At 36.6% G+C, this 17043-nt stretch overlaps 1 protein-coding gene across 1 annotated transcript; it reads right to left on the reverse strand.

Moving 5' to 3' along the window:
- Positions 1–205: 205 nt before the first annotated feature.
- LOC140035723 (uncharacterized) lies at positions 206–5298 on the reverse strand. Its single transcript, XM_072077068.1, has 4 exons — positions 4975–5298; positions 1274–2514; positions 682–875; positions 206–567 (listed from the first exon to the last, which is right to left on the reverse strand). Exons 1-4 carry the CDS (start codon positions 5296–5298, stop codon positions 206–208), a joined length of 2121 nt encoding a protein of 706 aa, XP_071933169.1.
- Positions 5299–17043: the final 11745 nt, after the last annotated feature.

The raw sequence follows: 17043 nt of genomic DNA on the forward strand, positions 1-17043 counted from the left end.
TATCCAGAGGCTCATTAAGCTTTTGCATAAGATTCCCTGCTTCAACTTTTGAAGCATCCGATATAGGACCTTGTTGAAAGATATCGATTTGCTCCTTGAGCTACTTCATCTCCATTTTGACATTACCAAATGAAGCTTTGCTTCAGTGCATCAAGCCCAGCTTGCAGTCATTAAGATTTTGGGGAACATCCTTGCTAGAATTCCATTAACGTTGGATAACACGAGCACAATCATCAGATTTTAGCCACATGACTTCGAAGCGAAAAGGACGTCTTCTTCTTGTAGAAAAATCAGAGGGTCGATCTTTTGCTGCTACCATGATAGGGCTATGGTCAGACACATGGGAAAACAAGTGTTGCATAAAAGACCATGGGAACATTAAGCACCAAGCAGGGTTGGCACAAGCACGATCAAGGCGGGCTTTAGCTGCAAGGTGGGAACTAGCGTTTTGAAACCAGGTATATCTATAGCCATCAAAACCAAGATCGGAGAGGTCACAATAAGCGAGTGCATCTCGAAATTGATCAATTTGCCATTGTGGCCGAGGGCCGCTTCCTTCGAACTCATCTGGATCCAATATTTCATTGAAGTCCACTAAACAAAGCTAGGGCAGCCGTGAACAATGTTTTAAGGTCCTAAACTTAGCCCATGCCTCGCGCCTAAGAGATGTGTTTGCCTCACCATATACACCAGTTATTCGCCAAGGTTGCATGTCGGGATTAACTCGGACAACTGCATCAATATATCGATGGAAAAAACTTAGAATTGAGATATCGATATTTTTAGCCCAAAGAAGGGCAAGCCCACCAGAGCGACCATCAGCATCAACGGAGATACCAAAGAAGTTAATTTTTGACTTTAGCCTTTCAACCACTCTACTTGTACATTTAGTTTCACAAAGAAACAAAATTTTGGGAACTTTTTGTCTGGCTATGTCACAGACTTCATGAACTGTCCGAGGGTTCCCAAGCCCTCGGCAGTTCTAGCTGATAATAGTCATTGGCCTTGACGGGACTGGCTAGAGGAGCAAGTCTTCGCCGTTATAGTGTTGTCAATGCAAATCAGCTCTTCGGAAGTGGCCATGGAATCAGCTTCATCCAGCAGCTTGTGTTTCTTTGAAAGCGAATTGGAAGCTATCAGCAAAAGTGATGTCCTTTTCCTAGGGTTGCTAGTCTTAGACTTAGAAGGGGTTACCCGAGGAGCAGAAGCTTGCCTTCACTTCCAGGTTCGACGTTGTGAGTTGTTGACTTGCAGGGGAACCAAAACAAGGAACTGGCTACTCAAGTGGGCATCTAAGGAGGCCACGGCTGGACAATGCAGAAGAGAGCCTTGGTCAGGTCCATCATCAATGAGCACAGTGCTTGAAATATCCTCCAACATTTCCCGAATAAGGCTATGTCCCTTCTTGCATACGGTGTTAGAATTAAAGATTGTGTCCTTGTCTGCAACAATGACAATAGTTGTTGCATTCTCAACATGATTAGGAGTTGATTGCAGAGACTTGTTTAAAGTCAGGTCCTTATCCCCGCTCGTAATGTTTGGTTCCTGATTCACCAGCGAGGATAATGTTGCATTCTCGTCACAAGAATTGTGCGCATCTTGGTCATTCTTTCCTCGATCCTGTTGGACATCTCCTCCCGCTGTGCTAGCTCTTACTTTACTGGACAGCTTCTCCGTCGTTTTCACACGAGTGGACGAAAGGGCACCACTGTTGAATTTTGCCCAAGCTTTGAATGGAAGGTCCCTCTTATCAGCAGCCGGGTTTGAAAGGCAGTACTCGCACTCTCGATCGCCATGGCCAAAGCGACCACAATAGAAACAGATGTTTAGGATCCTTTCATATTGCAGCAGCAGTCTAAGCTCTTCCCCTCCATGCGAGATCAGCATCATTCGTCGCAGCAGCTGAGTAATATCTAGAGAGACACGGATGCGAATATATTTACCCCATGGCAAACCGTCGGCATCTGTATCAACATCAACGAAGGAGCCCAGGCATTCACCAATGACTTTTACAGATTCAATGGACATCAAATCCAGTGGGACATTAAAAACCTGGACCCAAAAGCAACAATGGGAGAAGGGAATTTTGCTAGGAGGGACGTCTCCTTGATAGTCAGGAAGGATGAGCAACTTCTGGTCAAACGACCATGGTGAGCCAAGTAACACACGGGTTTTGTCTGCTCGGTGAAAGAAACGAAAAAGGGCAATATTATCACCAATTATGGTATGGGACATACCATGCGGAGGCCTCCAAACTCCTTTTACCGTAATTGCCAAGGCTTCCATGTTAACGGGTCTCATGGAGATAATACCAAGAAGGTATAGAGAGCTATTAAGTTGCATGGCAGATTGTGATAAGAGAGGGAGCACAACTCGGCTAGATTCACCTTCCTGAATAGACAAGGACACGCACAGTTTTTCCAAGTCTTTAGCCATCGTGGAATTATGAAATGCGGAAACGCATTGAGCCAAGGGAAAGCAGAGATAAAACCACACACTAACTACGAGACTACACTGCAAAAGCAAAGGAAAAATTAGTAAAGAGATAAAAAAGCTGAAAGGAATAGAAATAGAGACTCAGAGCAAAAAAGAGGGAGACAAGCCATGAAGAAGAAGTATGGCGGCGGCCTAGGGGTCTGGGATTGAGAAAAGAAAATGGAAGACAGAGACTAAACTTTCACTAGGTTTCGAGGGGCTCAAAAACCTAGGAAAGACTAAGACTTGCAAGACGCAAGAAAAAATCCACAGAGAGAACTCATGGGACTTCAGTTAGCTAAATGTATCATTTATATGATATCTTATTTGGTTATGCAATTCATCCAGATTTCCTCCAATAATCTGGTATGATTGCAAGTAATTTGAATGTTTCTTGGACTTAGATATTTGTGATTGTAAGGGTTATATGTATTGATTGTTGTTATCAATGCAATATAACAATTCGAGAAACACATAAAGAGTTGTTATATTCAACAATCAAAGGATTAATATCATATTAATCTATGCAAGATAATTGGTTGACTTTATATGAATGGATTTGCAGGTTTATTGAATCTCTGCTATCTTATTATGAGATAAATATCTAAAGGCATAATTTCAATATGAGCTTGCCTCTACGTTCCTGTTGTTATTTGGAATTATGTAGTATTTTGTGCACTACACTTATGTTCATTTATCTCATATTATAATGTCAACATTAATGTGGTTGATTACATTTAAATTTCAGAGAATTTACTTTATGAAGTGTGTCTTGCATCTCAATTATTTGATCCATGAAGAATTTTAATCATATAAAGGCTGGTGGTTAAAAAAAAAGGAAATTATGAAATTCTTTGTCAAAATACATATTTTTGACTACTTTAATATCCTTATAAAGTCTAGCACACTTTATGTTTTTGAGTAGTCATAGCATCTGAAACATTGGTGTACTATAATTTTGATCACATATAGTTTAGTGATTAAAATCAAGGATTTCTAGTCAACAAGTTGACTACTTATTTTCTATGAATTTTCATTAGAAATTTTCTTGCATCGTATATTTGGAAGTAGCCATAACATCACAAATATACGGTGTAAATAACTTTAATCACATAAGATTAAGTGATTATAAAGTACAGGAAAATTCAATGAAATTCAATCAACATAAAGTTTTTTTGACTGTTGACAAAAAACAAGATGTCATGCTAAGAATTTCACTTTTACATTATATATTTGGGAGTAGCCACAGCATCCCAAATATTTGATGAGAAAAGTTTTTCATCACATACAGTTTGGTGATTGAAGTTATGAATGTTTAGTCAACATATTGACTAGTTGATAATTTTTCTTATAATGCTATATACTTAGGAGTAGCCATAACATCTTAAGTATATTAGTGTTTGGAGAAATTTTGTATTTCTTTTTCACATATTGCTGAGTGATTAAAGAAATTAAAACAATGACATCTATATCTAGTTGCAATTAATTCATTGAGATAGTTATCTGGCCCCACAGGGAGGTAATTATTTTAATGAGATTAATTGACATAAGATGGTAAATTAGACAGTCAATTAAGAGATATTTCTATGCCCATAGGTATGAATTATTTCTTTAATTCATTGTTCTAGATTACTAGTCTTATGATTAAGTAAAGTAAATTCTATGCATGTTTGCAACCTTTGTCCACAGAAAGGTTTGAATTCACTATTTGAATTGATGTAAGATTGATTCAAAATCAAGGTACAAATTTCATTGCTTTTTTATGATATAGTTCTTGATTGTTAATTTAGTGTTTTATTCCAATGATTTTAGGGTTCTTATTAGCTTGATTTTTAAATTCATTCTCTTTTGTTTTTGGTGCAAGTTTTAAATTAGCACTTTTATGAGAATGAATAAACCATTCTCATAATATGGATATATTTGCTAATATAGAGGTTGAGTATGAGAATAGGGAGTTTTTTTTAGCACAAACATAAGTATTTTATTTATTTTAAGAAAATTTTGACAGAATTTCCCCTTATAAATCGACGAATCTCCCTGCCAACAAACCCAAATTCAAGAAAAATATCACATGCTATCAAGTAACTAGTACGAGTGCACCATCTCCCGTCCATGCGAATTTCCCCTCGCATCTATCTTAGAATTGCCCTTTCCTGATTATTCTACTACAATAAACGGAGCCTAGGCCAATTACGCAGAAGGTTTTTTAAGAAATCGGAGAGAGGGAAGACCTAATTTATCCAACCTGACTGCCCCTGTTGCCAGCTGTGGTAGGCGACTTGGTTGATCATAAACCCTAATTGGGTCAAGTGGGTGCAATAGACCTTCATTAGCGAGTATGTCTGCCACCGTGTTTGCTTCTCTAAAGTAGTGAGAAAATTGTCCTGGACCCTCAGCCAGTTGCCATATTTGAAATACTTCCCTACGAATCTGTCACGGACATTGAAATCTGCGTTGTAATATGCCTACTAACACCAACGAGTCGGACTGTACTCGAACCTGTGTAAAGCCTTTCTGACCGCAAAATCGGAGATCCGCTAACAGAGCCAATACCTCAGCACGCAAACTCGTACCGACCCCCAGGAAAACTGAATATCCTACCAAAGCTTGACCATCTGAGGCCCGGAATACACCACCCCCGCCACTCGTTCCTGGGTTACCCTTAGAACACCCGTCGATATTAAGTGTCACTATCCCCGTACCTGCTGCCTGCCATCGGACAAGCCTACACTGAAGCGGGGATGAGGGTTGGGAAAGATTTTCAAAAAACTGACCAAAAGTCGGTGGGAAACTTCCCTTGTTAAACTTGTCCGCAACCGCCATAGCGACATCCTGGAAAATGCCATGACAAATATCTCCAGACGACAATCTGATCCCTTCCTAAAGCACTTTATTTCTCACCTTCCATATGTGCCAACAGATGAAACTCGGGAGAATAGAGACCACAAGCTATTTTTGGACCTCCGACTGCTTGGACAACCACCAAGCCATCGCTCTGTCACGCAACTGACCCCTAGGCAAACCTATTCCACAAACGGCTCCAAAGAAACCCCAAATCTCCCTTGCAAGTTGTCTCGATGCAAAAATATGCTCAATAGATTCCACCGTTGCCATACGGCAGCAGAAGCATTTTGATGGCGATTGAATCCCAAACTTGCCCAAGATATCATCGAGCGGGAGTCTCTGCAGTAGTAGGCGGAGCATAAAGAAACATACTTTTAATGGGATCTGGGGATGCCAAATGTGAGAAAAAAGCCATGAGGCGTTCCGAGATTGCCTGACCTCCTGGAAGGCGGAAGATAACGAGAACTGCCCGGATGTCGACGGCATCCACACCATCTCGTCCGGCCGATCAGCCTTTGGGGGTGGCTACTGTAATATCAGAGCCGTGATGTCCCTTGGGAAGTATTGGGCAAGAAGCATTGAATTCCACCTTCCATGTACAAGGAAATCCTTGAGTGTCAAGGTCCCGTGAACCTGAACTTTATGGAAAAGAGCCCCATTACCTAACCAGTTGTCATACCAAAAATCACAAGCTCCCGCATTCACCAACCACCGCATGAAAAGCTCTGCTTGACGGCTCACATTAACCAGTCGTTTCCAGGTAGCCGATGCCTCCACATTGTACTCCACCTGACATAGGTGATAGGAACGACAATATTTTGCTAGCAGAAATTTGGCCCAGAGAGAAGTCCCCACCATAACTTGAAGGAGAAGGCCGTATACACGTCCCGGAGGAGGCGAAATCCTACTCCTCTCTCCTCCATCGGGAAGCATAACTGATCCCATCAAATCCAATGATATCGGGGCCTCCCCTTGTTCGATCCCCACAAGAAATTAGAACAAACTTTCTCAATAACGGTGAAGATTGTAGCCGGTAGGACCGCGGCCAATAATAAGTGCAAGGGAATAGATGATAGGGCGTGCTTTATGAGAACGAGCTTGGCCCCCTGAGACAAGAACTTGGACTTCCACGAAAGGATTCTCCCAAGTATAGCCTGGCTTACTTACCTTTTCCAAGATGAAGCGGGAACCTTAAGTACCGGATCGGTGGTTGCTGCCGAGGAAAGCCAGTGATTCGCTCAATTACCCTCCGCCGCGCTAAGAAGGTGGTAGGATGAACCACATAGCCACTCTTTTGCCCATTCACTAGCTGACCTGAAGATTTTTGATACAAATCCAGCACCCAAACAATATTCTGTAAGGCTCGAGCAGATCCGTTAGCAAAGATCAGCACATCATCGGTGAAGGCCGGGTGCGTAACTGGAGGGCACCCAAGCGGAACATTGAATCCCTGAAAACCCACTTGTGAAGCAAGGATGTTTAATGCCCTAGAAAGAACCTCTGCCCCAAGCACAAATAGCGCGGGTGATAACGGATCCCCCTATCGTAACCCTCTCCTCGATTTAAAGTAACCATATGAGACTCCATTGATAATGACAGAAAACCACACATTAGAAATCAGCCTTCACACCATATCGATAAATCTTTCCCCGAACCCGATACGCCACAGGACATTTACCAAAAAAAGCCAAGAGGCTCTATCATAAGCTTTGCTCACATCCAACTTTAAAGCAACATTTCCTCCCCTCGATGACTTGCGTATCCTAGACATTATTTCTTGTGCCAGAAGATAGTTCTCAGTAATGTTCCGTCCCTTAACAAAGCCGGTTTATTGAGGTGACACCAGGCTCGACAAGAAGGAGGCCAATCTATCCGCTAAGATCTTGACAACACTTTATTAAAGAAAGTGCACAGGCTAATTGGTCTAAATTTCGAGAAATCATAAGGGTTCGGACCCTTTGGGATCAATATAATAGAAGTAGAAGTAAGGAATCGAGGAATCTCAGACCCGCAAAAGAAGCTCAAAATTGCATTATAGACATCTAGACCAATTACCTCCCATGCAAAAGAAAAGAAACTACCCTTGAAACCATCCGGTCCCGCTGCACTCTCGCTATCCATTGTAAAAATGACCCTCTTCACCTCTTTCATAGACGGGTCGGCCTCCAAGCGAGCATTCTCCTGTACTGGGACACAGGCTGGGATCACATGCAACAAGTCCGTCGCATTGCTCGTGGGTTCAGAGAATAACTTTGAAAAATACCGTACCGCTTCATTAGATATACCCTCATCGGATTCCACCCAAGCTCCATTTACATCACTTTTGCTCATTTTGTCTCATATTCATATACATTAGGGTTCAAACCCTAATCATTTATAGTTAAATCTTGCATGAAAGCCATAAAGAAATTGTTGCAAGTTTTAACTAGCACCATTAGAAGGCTTTCTTTTGTGACACTTAAATATTGAAGTGTATATTAGCTTATTTCTTAGATTTGAGAATTTTGCTATATCATCAATTAAAATCCCATCAAATTGAGATTGAGTTATTTCTATAGCATTTCATTCCTGATTCTTTGATGCAGCATTTCTTAACCATTCAAACCTTTATAATACATATAAAGATATATGGTTAATTACTTGTTTTAACCATGTGTATTAAGAAAGGATAAAGAGGTTAAGAAATAAGAGAAACTTAACCTTCATGAAAGAAAAAATGGAAAGAAAGGTAATTTTGTTCTCATTAAATCAAACAGCGATAAATACCAACATTGTCTGTAAGAGAATGATATTTTATACTCTACTTTGAGAGAAAGTAACTCAAAAGAAAATCTCAATTGTTGAGTGTTATAAATTGTGATATATTTGGTGAATTGACTAAAGCTGTCAATTTATGCTGCCAGTATAATAAGTTTATGATTATATGAAAAGTGAACAAAAGTTTCTTTATAGAAACTAAAAAATGTTTAGATAAAGATAAGTGATGTATTATTGCTCATTTTAAGAAAATTTGTTATTTTTCTAAAACATTATTTTCTTGTTACTTTAGAATTTCTATTTTCAAATTAATTACTATTGGGTATGATTATGAACCTCATTATTTAGTAGTAGATTTTGAAAATAGTGAAGTTATTAATTCTAAAGTTTTCATTACCATCCTTTGAATTGAGCAATATACTGCACTTGACCGCAATAATTATATTGACAGCAAGTATGTTTATCACTGGGAAAATTTCTTAAATTTTGGCATAAGAGATTGAGATATATCTCTATAAGAAAATAAAGAGTTGATAAATCATAAATCTTTAAAAATTTTAGATTTATCGACTATAATATTTCAGGTAGACTGCATAAGTGAAGCAGACTAGTCAACCATTATGGATGCCATAAGAGTTTCATTATAACACTAAAATTTTGTGAATTATTTTCTATCCTTTTTGATTGGTGAGAGATGTTTATCTCATTATTAGGTAACCATTCATCAAATATAAAGTTCCTTTCTTATTTAATAAAAGATCAATATTTGATACCTTTGTAAGTGTTCAAAAGAGAGGTAACCATTCATCAAATATAAAATTCCTTTCTCATTTGATAAAGGATCAATATTTGATACCTTTGTAAGTGTTCAAACGAGAAAGGAAATTTGAAATTTGAGGGATAGAAAATAAAATAAACGCACACAAAATTAGGGGACTATCCTATATGTGCTCATTTTATAAATTCCTTAATTATGAAGCATTGCTAATAAGTAAAAGCAATGCTTGATTAGTTACATTCAAAAAATGTACCTTAAGAAAATAATGAGATAGTTGTGGATGTAGCATTTTGATAATCTTTATATCTTGTGAGTAATGCCTTGAAATTGAAGTATATGCTTAAACAATTTCCTCCAATGTTATTTAAACACCACTTTGATTATGGTATGGATGGAAATCAAGTTTAAACTATTGATAAGTGCATATTTTGAGTGTTTTAAGCGTGTTTTATTATTTAGTTTTGGTGTGTTTTAACAACTTTTATAGCTAATTAATTAGGATTCTAGTGAAAATATGCATTTTGTGGTTTAAGTGATAGAAATTGCATTTTTAAGGATTTTTATGGTAAAACCTTCATGTTTTTGTAGGTTTAAGGATTCAATCATCAAATGGCATAAATTGAGAAGATATTTGGATGATTGATGATGGTTTGAAGTGGTTTAAAAGAAGATATGAAGTGCAAGAGAGGAAATGCAATCAAGAACAAAAGAAGAAAAGTTTTCAACCTTTGATACCTTATGGTATTTTGATTATATCCTGAGTTACAGGTATCAGATTGAGGTGATTTTTGAACCATTTTGAAGCTAAGAAATATATCTACATTTGATATGAAGACATCTAAATCCAGTTCGGTCATTTTCATAGTCAAAAAGTTGAAATACAGAAGTACAACTCTGATGTCGAAAGCTAAAATAGAACCCTGACAGTCGAGGGTATTTTAGTCATTTCTCAGTCCACAGATCTCTAAATTGGATGATTATTGCATTGAAAAGATAACTCAAAAAGCTACAACTTTGATGTTTTACACAAGTGTTAGTTTAGCCTTTATCATCAGGAAAATATCAGTTAATTTTGGACAAAAAACAGAGCAAGTAAATCCGAGTTGGGATGTGTGCTAAACCCGACCTCGGATAAACTTCTTCAGTCAGAGGCTACATCCGAGGCGAGGATCCGAGCTCGGATCCCCATGTTAAAGGCCTCGGATCCTAATGAGCAGTGAAGATAAAAACGAAGAAAAATGAGATCCAAGGGGTATTTTGAGCGATTCGACCTCGGATCTTGCCCTCAGATCACCAATTTCGGCTCTGCAACTTGTGCTCTGTTCACACAAGCTTTTTGACCAATTTATCTGCAAGAAATCCAGCTAGAACTGAGCAAGCAAGTATAAAGAATTCAAGATGCATCTTTTGGTGATTCCAAGGAGCAATTTACATCAACTTTAACAACTCACCTTGAGCTTGAATTCTTCTATAAATAGTAGCTTTTGGAGAACATTTTAAAAACTTTTGGAAGGCCAGAGAAACTCACCAAAAATATAGTTTTCACTAAAATTTCCTTAGTTTATTAGTTAGGATAGTATAGTATAGTTAGTGTAGGTTATCCTTCTTGTATTTGTAGTTAGATTTGGATGAAGATTGAGGAATAAAGATGGAGAGTTTGAAACTCATGTGACAAGGGTGACTTCTCTTTTATCACTTTCTCTTTTGTACTTGATTTCATGTTTATCTATAATATAAGTTTGGATTTGTATTTTTATCATGTTTAGTTAAAGTTTATGCCTAGAATTAATGGATGAACTTTATATATCTTGTTACTAATGTTTACATGGTTACTTGATGATGTTATTTTGAGTAAGTTATTTATCACTTTTGCTTTTCTAATCATGATTAAGCGGCCATTAGTTGTGATTATCTAAAGGTGTTAAGTTTACAATAAGAATTGGAATTTAGCACTAGTTCAAGGAAGTGATAAACTTAGGAAGTACACTCACGAGAGTAGAGGTGCTCGTATGTGGCTTAAGTGACTTATTTCATATAATTTCATAGAAGGAATGAGTTTGTAGTTAATTTCATAACTGCGAGAGTAGGTATGGTTTAGCTACAAGTATAGTTGATTCACTACGAGAGTAGGTTTCACATACATTAGAAAATTACGCCATAATTAACCAAGATAATAGCATTCACTTAACCGGTAATCTCATTTGCAAGAGTAGTAAGGAATTTCATATCTCTAGGAGCTTTCTAGTGTTATTTTCATTACCTTTATGTTTATGGTAGTCTAGATAATCAAGAAGTTCGAAAAACATCGGTAATTGTCACTCTTCCCTGTGGGATCGACCCTTAATACCCTATATTCGTTCACGATTCGTATATTTACGATAATCACGTGTGGGTATTTAGGAATTATAAATGTAAAACTTGATTGTGGATGAACTTATTGTATATATATACCCCGCGCACGTCAAGTTTTTGGTGCCGTTTGCCGAGGAAGATTTGTCAATATCGGTGCTAAGAACAACTTTATTAGTTTAGACATTTTTACTTATTTTTCTTGTTTTTGTTGTGTCTTGTATGTTTGTTGAGTCTTTAATTGTATGTTTTCATTTGTGTCGAGTCATCTACTCTTCTTGACTAAACTTGTTTTTTTAAGTTACTTTAAAAGCATATTTAGGGATTCAAGGAGAGTAGAAAACATGAGGGGACACTGCTTGAGAAATGGAAGATCGGCAATGGATGGTTATTACGTGCAAAGCTCCTTGAACAGAGGTAACCAAGAAATTATCGAAGGTATGTTATTTGAAAATAGTTTGAGGTGCTTAGAGGCTAAACTTGATGTTGTAACGTTACAAATTCAAATGGAAACTTTTATACATGAAATTGAGCAAATGAGTAATGTTAATAGTTTTAATTCTAATCATATGATTTGTGACTTGTGTGGAGGTAATCATGCTACTTGTATACGTAGGCAAGCATAAAATGAACGTTATTATGATGAATTGGGGCATTACAAGCCTTATTTTGATCAAAATGTACCTAATTGGAGTAATTCTTATACTTATGGTTGGGATAATCAATATACATATAGTGGTTTTCATGTTTTTATGATTACCAACCCGAATATGTCCAATATGAATCTAAGCCATCTTGGGAATTGGCAATAGAAAGGTTAGTTAATGCATCTTTACTTTGGGAACTAGAAAGTGAACTATTAGCTAATGATTCTAATGCATCTTGGGAGCTAGCCATAGAAAAATGTTCTAATCAATTTGATTTGGCCATAGACAAGCTAGCTAATGCGACCTCTGATCATTTTGCTAGGATTGTGAAAAAGTTAGATGAATTAGCTTCTTATGCTGGTAGAATACAAGACCAATTGCATGATTTGTGTGAATTTATTTATTCTAATGATATGCACTATGACCCTAGCATGAATGGTGAGCATGTTGCAAGTGAAAGTGGATTGCATTTCGATGAAAATGATGAATCCAATTTGAGTTTCAATGAGGAAATGTCTATTTCACAAGATAATATCTTTGGAACTAACATTGAACCTCAAGAGATGAGTATTAGTGCCTCATTTTTCACCCCTCTTGAGAAATGTGTTGGAAGTATAGGTTTTAAAGGTATTATTTGTCCAAGAAGGTCACATGGACATTCCTTTGGTAAGAACTCAAGTGACACACATTCAACGTAATCTTTATGAATCACTTGAGATAGGTAAGCTACTTTCATCTCTCACATCATTAGAATACGTGGCTTTTGCTATTGAGCCACCATTTAATGATCCACCACGTCCAAAAATGGTGGATTATTCTTTAACAAAACCTCGAAAAAAATGAGGTGATATAGTCAAGTTAATGACTATAAAGAAGCGCTTGTTGGGAGGCAACCCAATGGTTTCTAGTTTTTTTTAGTAGGTTTTAGTTATTTGATTAGTATTTTTTTGTGTGTTTTGTAGGTAGTAATGACAAGAAGTCATGTGAATTATTTCAAGTGCAAAAGAGCTTATAACAAGTGGAGAGCGACGTGAAAAAAGGAAGCTTAACCTTTATTTTTGAGTTTACAATGCTTAATTTCTTGATATGAGGTTAAGTTAGTTATTTGCATGAAGTTCAAGTGAATTAAAGTGTTTAAATGTGTTTATGACCTATTTGCACTCTTTTGACCATTTGAGCACCACCGTGTGCATTGAAAGTGTCGAGGGGACTATTTGATCGAAGAACCTCAACCCTCAATTTGGATTCTACATGTTTTTTATTTGTTTTGAAGTGTTGAGATTCATGTTTAAGTTACTTTCCGTGTGTGTGAAGTGTTGAATTGCTAAACATTTCGTTGTAGAGCACAAATTGGAGAGTGTGTTCGAATTGAGGTCAAATTGAAAATTGCAGAAAATTTTGCAATAACTACAGATTTAACAGATCCAAAACCTCGGATCTACTTCTGCAATCAGAGAATGAATTCAAGCTTTTTGATCCGAGTTCAATCATCATGATCCGACCTCAGATTCCTTCACAAATAAGTCAAATACGAAGACTCGATTCACTTTTTCTCATTCTTCCCTCTTTCCCTCCTTCAACCCCACTCACACACTAACACCTCAAACACACACCATTCACTAAAACACCATTTTTCACCATTTAATCTTCAAAAACAACCTTCACCAAATCACTTTCTCCCATCCTCTAGAGCGGATTTCATAGTTCACATTCTTTCAAAAACAACTCTAAAGTGGTTTCAAGCTTAATTACCGTTAGTTAAGGTTGCACCTTCTCAAATCACTCAATTGAAGCCAAATTGGAGTAAGTTTCTTGGGGGTTTTCGCATCATTTTAATCTGTAATCATCACCACACCATTTTGAGGTAACAACTCTTCACCTAACTTTGTCATTTGAATTTTGCCATGGTTGAATATTTTCTATTTTTAGGCAATTTTTAATATGTGAAGTTTGATGTATTTATTTGAGCTTGTTGTTGCTATTGGTGATTGTTAGTGATAAATAAATCTTGAGGGTGTGTTTATTGTATTCATTTGGTGAATTTTAGCTAATTTTATGCTTAATGTGGCTTGGTAATAAAGTTGCATTTTAAGTGGCCTATGTAGCATTTTAATTGGCTTTGTGAGAGTTTATGATATTCGTGTGAGTAGTCTAGATCACCTAATGAATGAAAAAGTGCTTCGTTGAATGATTTCTTGAATTCTTAGGTAATTCTAAAGAACATGTGAATTGAAGATGGCCTTAGTTGATGAAATTCATAAATGAACTTATAATCTTTGTGGTTCAATATTTTTTTTAAATATTTCATGAGTTCTCAGGAACGTCATTTATATTTTGGTTTGGTGTGTTTGTCTCCATTTTGAGATTACTTTTGTACTTGAGAGGACTTGATTATTGATGAGAAAATGTATAAATGGAACTTACTTTGTTCATGATGATGGGTTTATTTTGTGAAATTAGCTTCCCTTTGCTTTGGATACTAATGCATATACTTGATTAGTGAAGATTAGCTCATTTCATGTTTTTATCCCTTGAACATTGTATGGTTCCACATGCTTGATCACTTTCCCCCTTTTCCTTGATTTGCATGCTTACTTCTCGATCGTTTCAAGTTTATACTCAGTTGTTTTATTTTGATTTTGCCATTTGAAATGGTGCATTAATTGAATTCTCCTTTCTTTGCACATAAGGCTGAAAATTCATCACTTGGTCATGGATTTGGATAGAGCAAGTTCAATAGGGGAGTACTACTTTCTCTTACTCTCATTATTTTTCTTTTCTCACATTGAGGACAATGTGAAGTTTATGTGTGGGGGAGGAAATATTTGAACTTGCATTCTAGTGCCATGTGATGATATTTTTTGGATTTAAATGCTTTAGAAATGTTGAAATTGTGCTTGGAAATATTGCCATGTTGAACTTTTCTTGAAAAATTGGTTTGTTGGCAGGGAGTTTCGTCCAGTTATAAGGGGAAACTCTGTCAAAATTTTTCTAAAATCTTTTCCAATATTTCACTATGACCCAAAACGTTTTGCAAATTTTGTCTTTGTTTTAAAAAGAGCCAATTTGTTCTAACTTTAAGTGCTTTAATTCTTCCACTTGTTGAAACTTTAACTGTACTTCGGAAGATTTAGCCCTCATTTTACTTGGAAATGGTTATTATGCAATTAGGATTTTTGCATTTTAAAAAGTGTATCCTATAAAGTGAGGAGAATTATGCCTATATTTTGCATGTTTAATTAATGCATCTTGGGAGCTAGCTGTAGAAAATATCTCTAATCAATTTGGGTTAGCAATAGAAAAGCTAGCAAATGCAACTTCCGACCATTTTGACAGAATTGAGGAAAGAATAGATGAATTAGCTTCTCACTTTGGTAGAATACATGAGCAATTGAATGCATTGTGTGAAGTTATTTCCTTTAATAATTTGCAAAAGATCCTAGCATGAATAGTGGAAATGTTGTATGTGAAAATGGGTTGTATTTTGATCAAAATGATGATCTAACTTGTGTTTCAATGAGGAATGTCCATTTCACATAATAATATCTTTGGAGCTAACTTTGAATCTCAAGAGGTGAGTTTTAATGGCTCATTTTTCACCCCTCTTGAGGAGTGTATAAAAAGTACAGGTTTTAAAGGTATTCCTGCCCAAGATCCTCTCATGGCATTTCCTTTGGTAAGTTCTCAAGTGGTGCATATTCAAGCTAATATCTATGAAACACTTGGAATATGTAAGTCACTTCCATCTCTCACATCATTAGATCATATGGTTTTTTCTATTAAGTCATCTTACAATGATCCACCACGGCCTAAAATGGCGGATTATTCGTTAACTAAACCTTCTTGAAAAACGAGGTGATATAGTCAAGCTAATGACTATAAAGAAGCGCTTGTTGGAAGGCAACCCAACGATTTCTTGTTTTTAGTAGCTTTTAAGTTGTTTAAACTAGTGTTTTTGTGTGTTTTATAGGTGGCAATGGCAAAGGTTCATGCAAATTATTTCAAGTGCAAAAGAGTTTATAAGGAGTGGAAACCGATGTGAAAAAGGGAAGCTTAACCTTCATTTTTGAGTTTACAATGCTTAATTTCATGTTATGAGGTTAAGTTAATTATTTGCATAAAGTTGAAGTGCATCCAAGTGTTTAATTGTGTTAATGACCTATTTGCACTCTTTTGAACCATTTGAGCACCATCATATGCATTGGAAGTGTCGAGGGGACTATTTGATCCAAGAACCTCAACCCTCAATTTCCATTCTACATGTTTTTTATTTGTTTTGAGGTGTTGAGATTCATGTTTAAGTCACTTTCCATGTGTGTGAAGTGTTGAATTGTTAAAAATTTCATTGTAGAGCACGAATTGGAGAGTGTGTTTCGTATTTGGGTCAAACTGAAAATTGCAGAAACTTGTGCAATAAGTGTAGATTCAATGGATCCGAGGCCTCAGATCCACTTCTGCAATCAGAAAATTTTTTGCAACAAAATCGGCTAGAAATTAGGCCAAGTTTTGGCCGGATTTACGGCCAGATTGACAGGGGACTTCACAAAAAAAAAAATATATATATATATATATTATTTTGCTCATTGGCCAGAATCCGGCCGGATATCCGGCCAGAATTTGGCAGCTCTTCAGATTCAAGAGGAATCCGTTCACTTACACACACACACTCACACCTAAAACACACACTACTCACTAAACTCACTCTTTTCACCATCTAATCTTCAAACCAACTATACCAAAACACTCCCCTTTCACTTGAGAGATGATTTCATAGCTAAAACTTCTTCAAAAACAAGTTTTAATTCAGAATTGAGCTTGAGAAGAACAAGAGTTTTACATCTTTGAACTCTTCATTTGAGGCAGAATTGGAGTGAAATTTTTGGGGTTTTCTTCACCATTTGCATCATTAATCATCTACCAACAAGTTTGAGGTAACAAATCTTCACCAAATGTTGTCATTTGAATTTTGCCAATTTTTTTTTCTATTTTTGGGCAATTTCGAATTTCTTTTTCATTTTGTGAAGTTTAGTGCTTTACATTGTGCTTATTGATGATTATTGGTGATGTTTAACTCATGAGTTTGTGATTATTTTGTGAATTTTTGCTAATTTTATGCTTAATTTGGTTTGGTGACAAAGTTGCATATTAAGTGGCCAATGTAGCATTTTAATTAGCTTTGTGGGAGTTTATGAT

Source organism: Coffea arabica, chromosome 2c, assembly GCF_036785885.1.
Source record: "Coffea arabica cultivar ET-39 chromosome 2c, Coffea Arabica ET-39 HiFi, whole genome shotgun sequence".
Taxonomy (NCBI): domain Eukaryota; kingdom Viridiplantae; phylum Streptophyta; class Magnoliopsida; order Gentianales; family Rubiaceae; genus Coffea; species Coffea arabica.

What these genes read in the sequence shown, in the direction of transcription:
- LOC140035723 (XM_072077068.1), bottom strand. Translation starts at nt 5,298, where the DNA reads ATGGCGGTTGCGGACAAGTTTAACAAGGGAAGTTTCCCACCGACTTTT. An exon ending in GTCAGAAAGGCTTTACACAG is followed by an intron (nt 2,515 to 4,974) that starts GTTCGAGTACAG and finishes TTGCTTTTGCAG; the next exon opens with TGTAGTCTCGTAGTTAGTGT. An exon ending in GATGCCCACTTGAGTAGCCA is followed by an intron (nt 876 to 1,273) that starts GTTCCTTGTTTT and finishes ATGTACAAGTAG; the next exon opens with AGTGGTTGAAAGGCTAAAGT.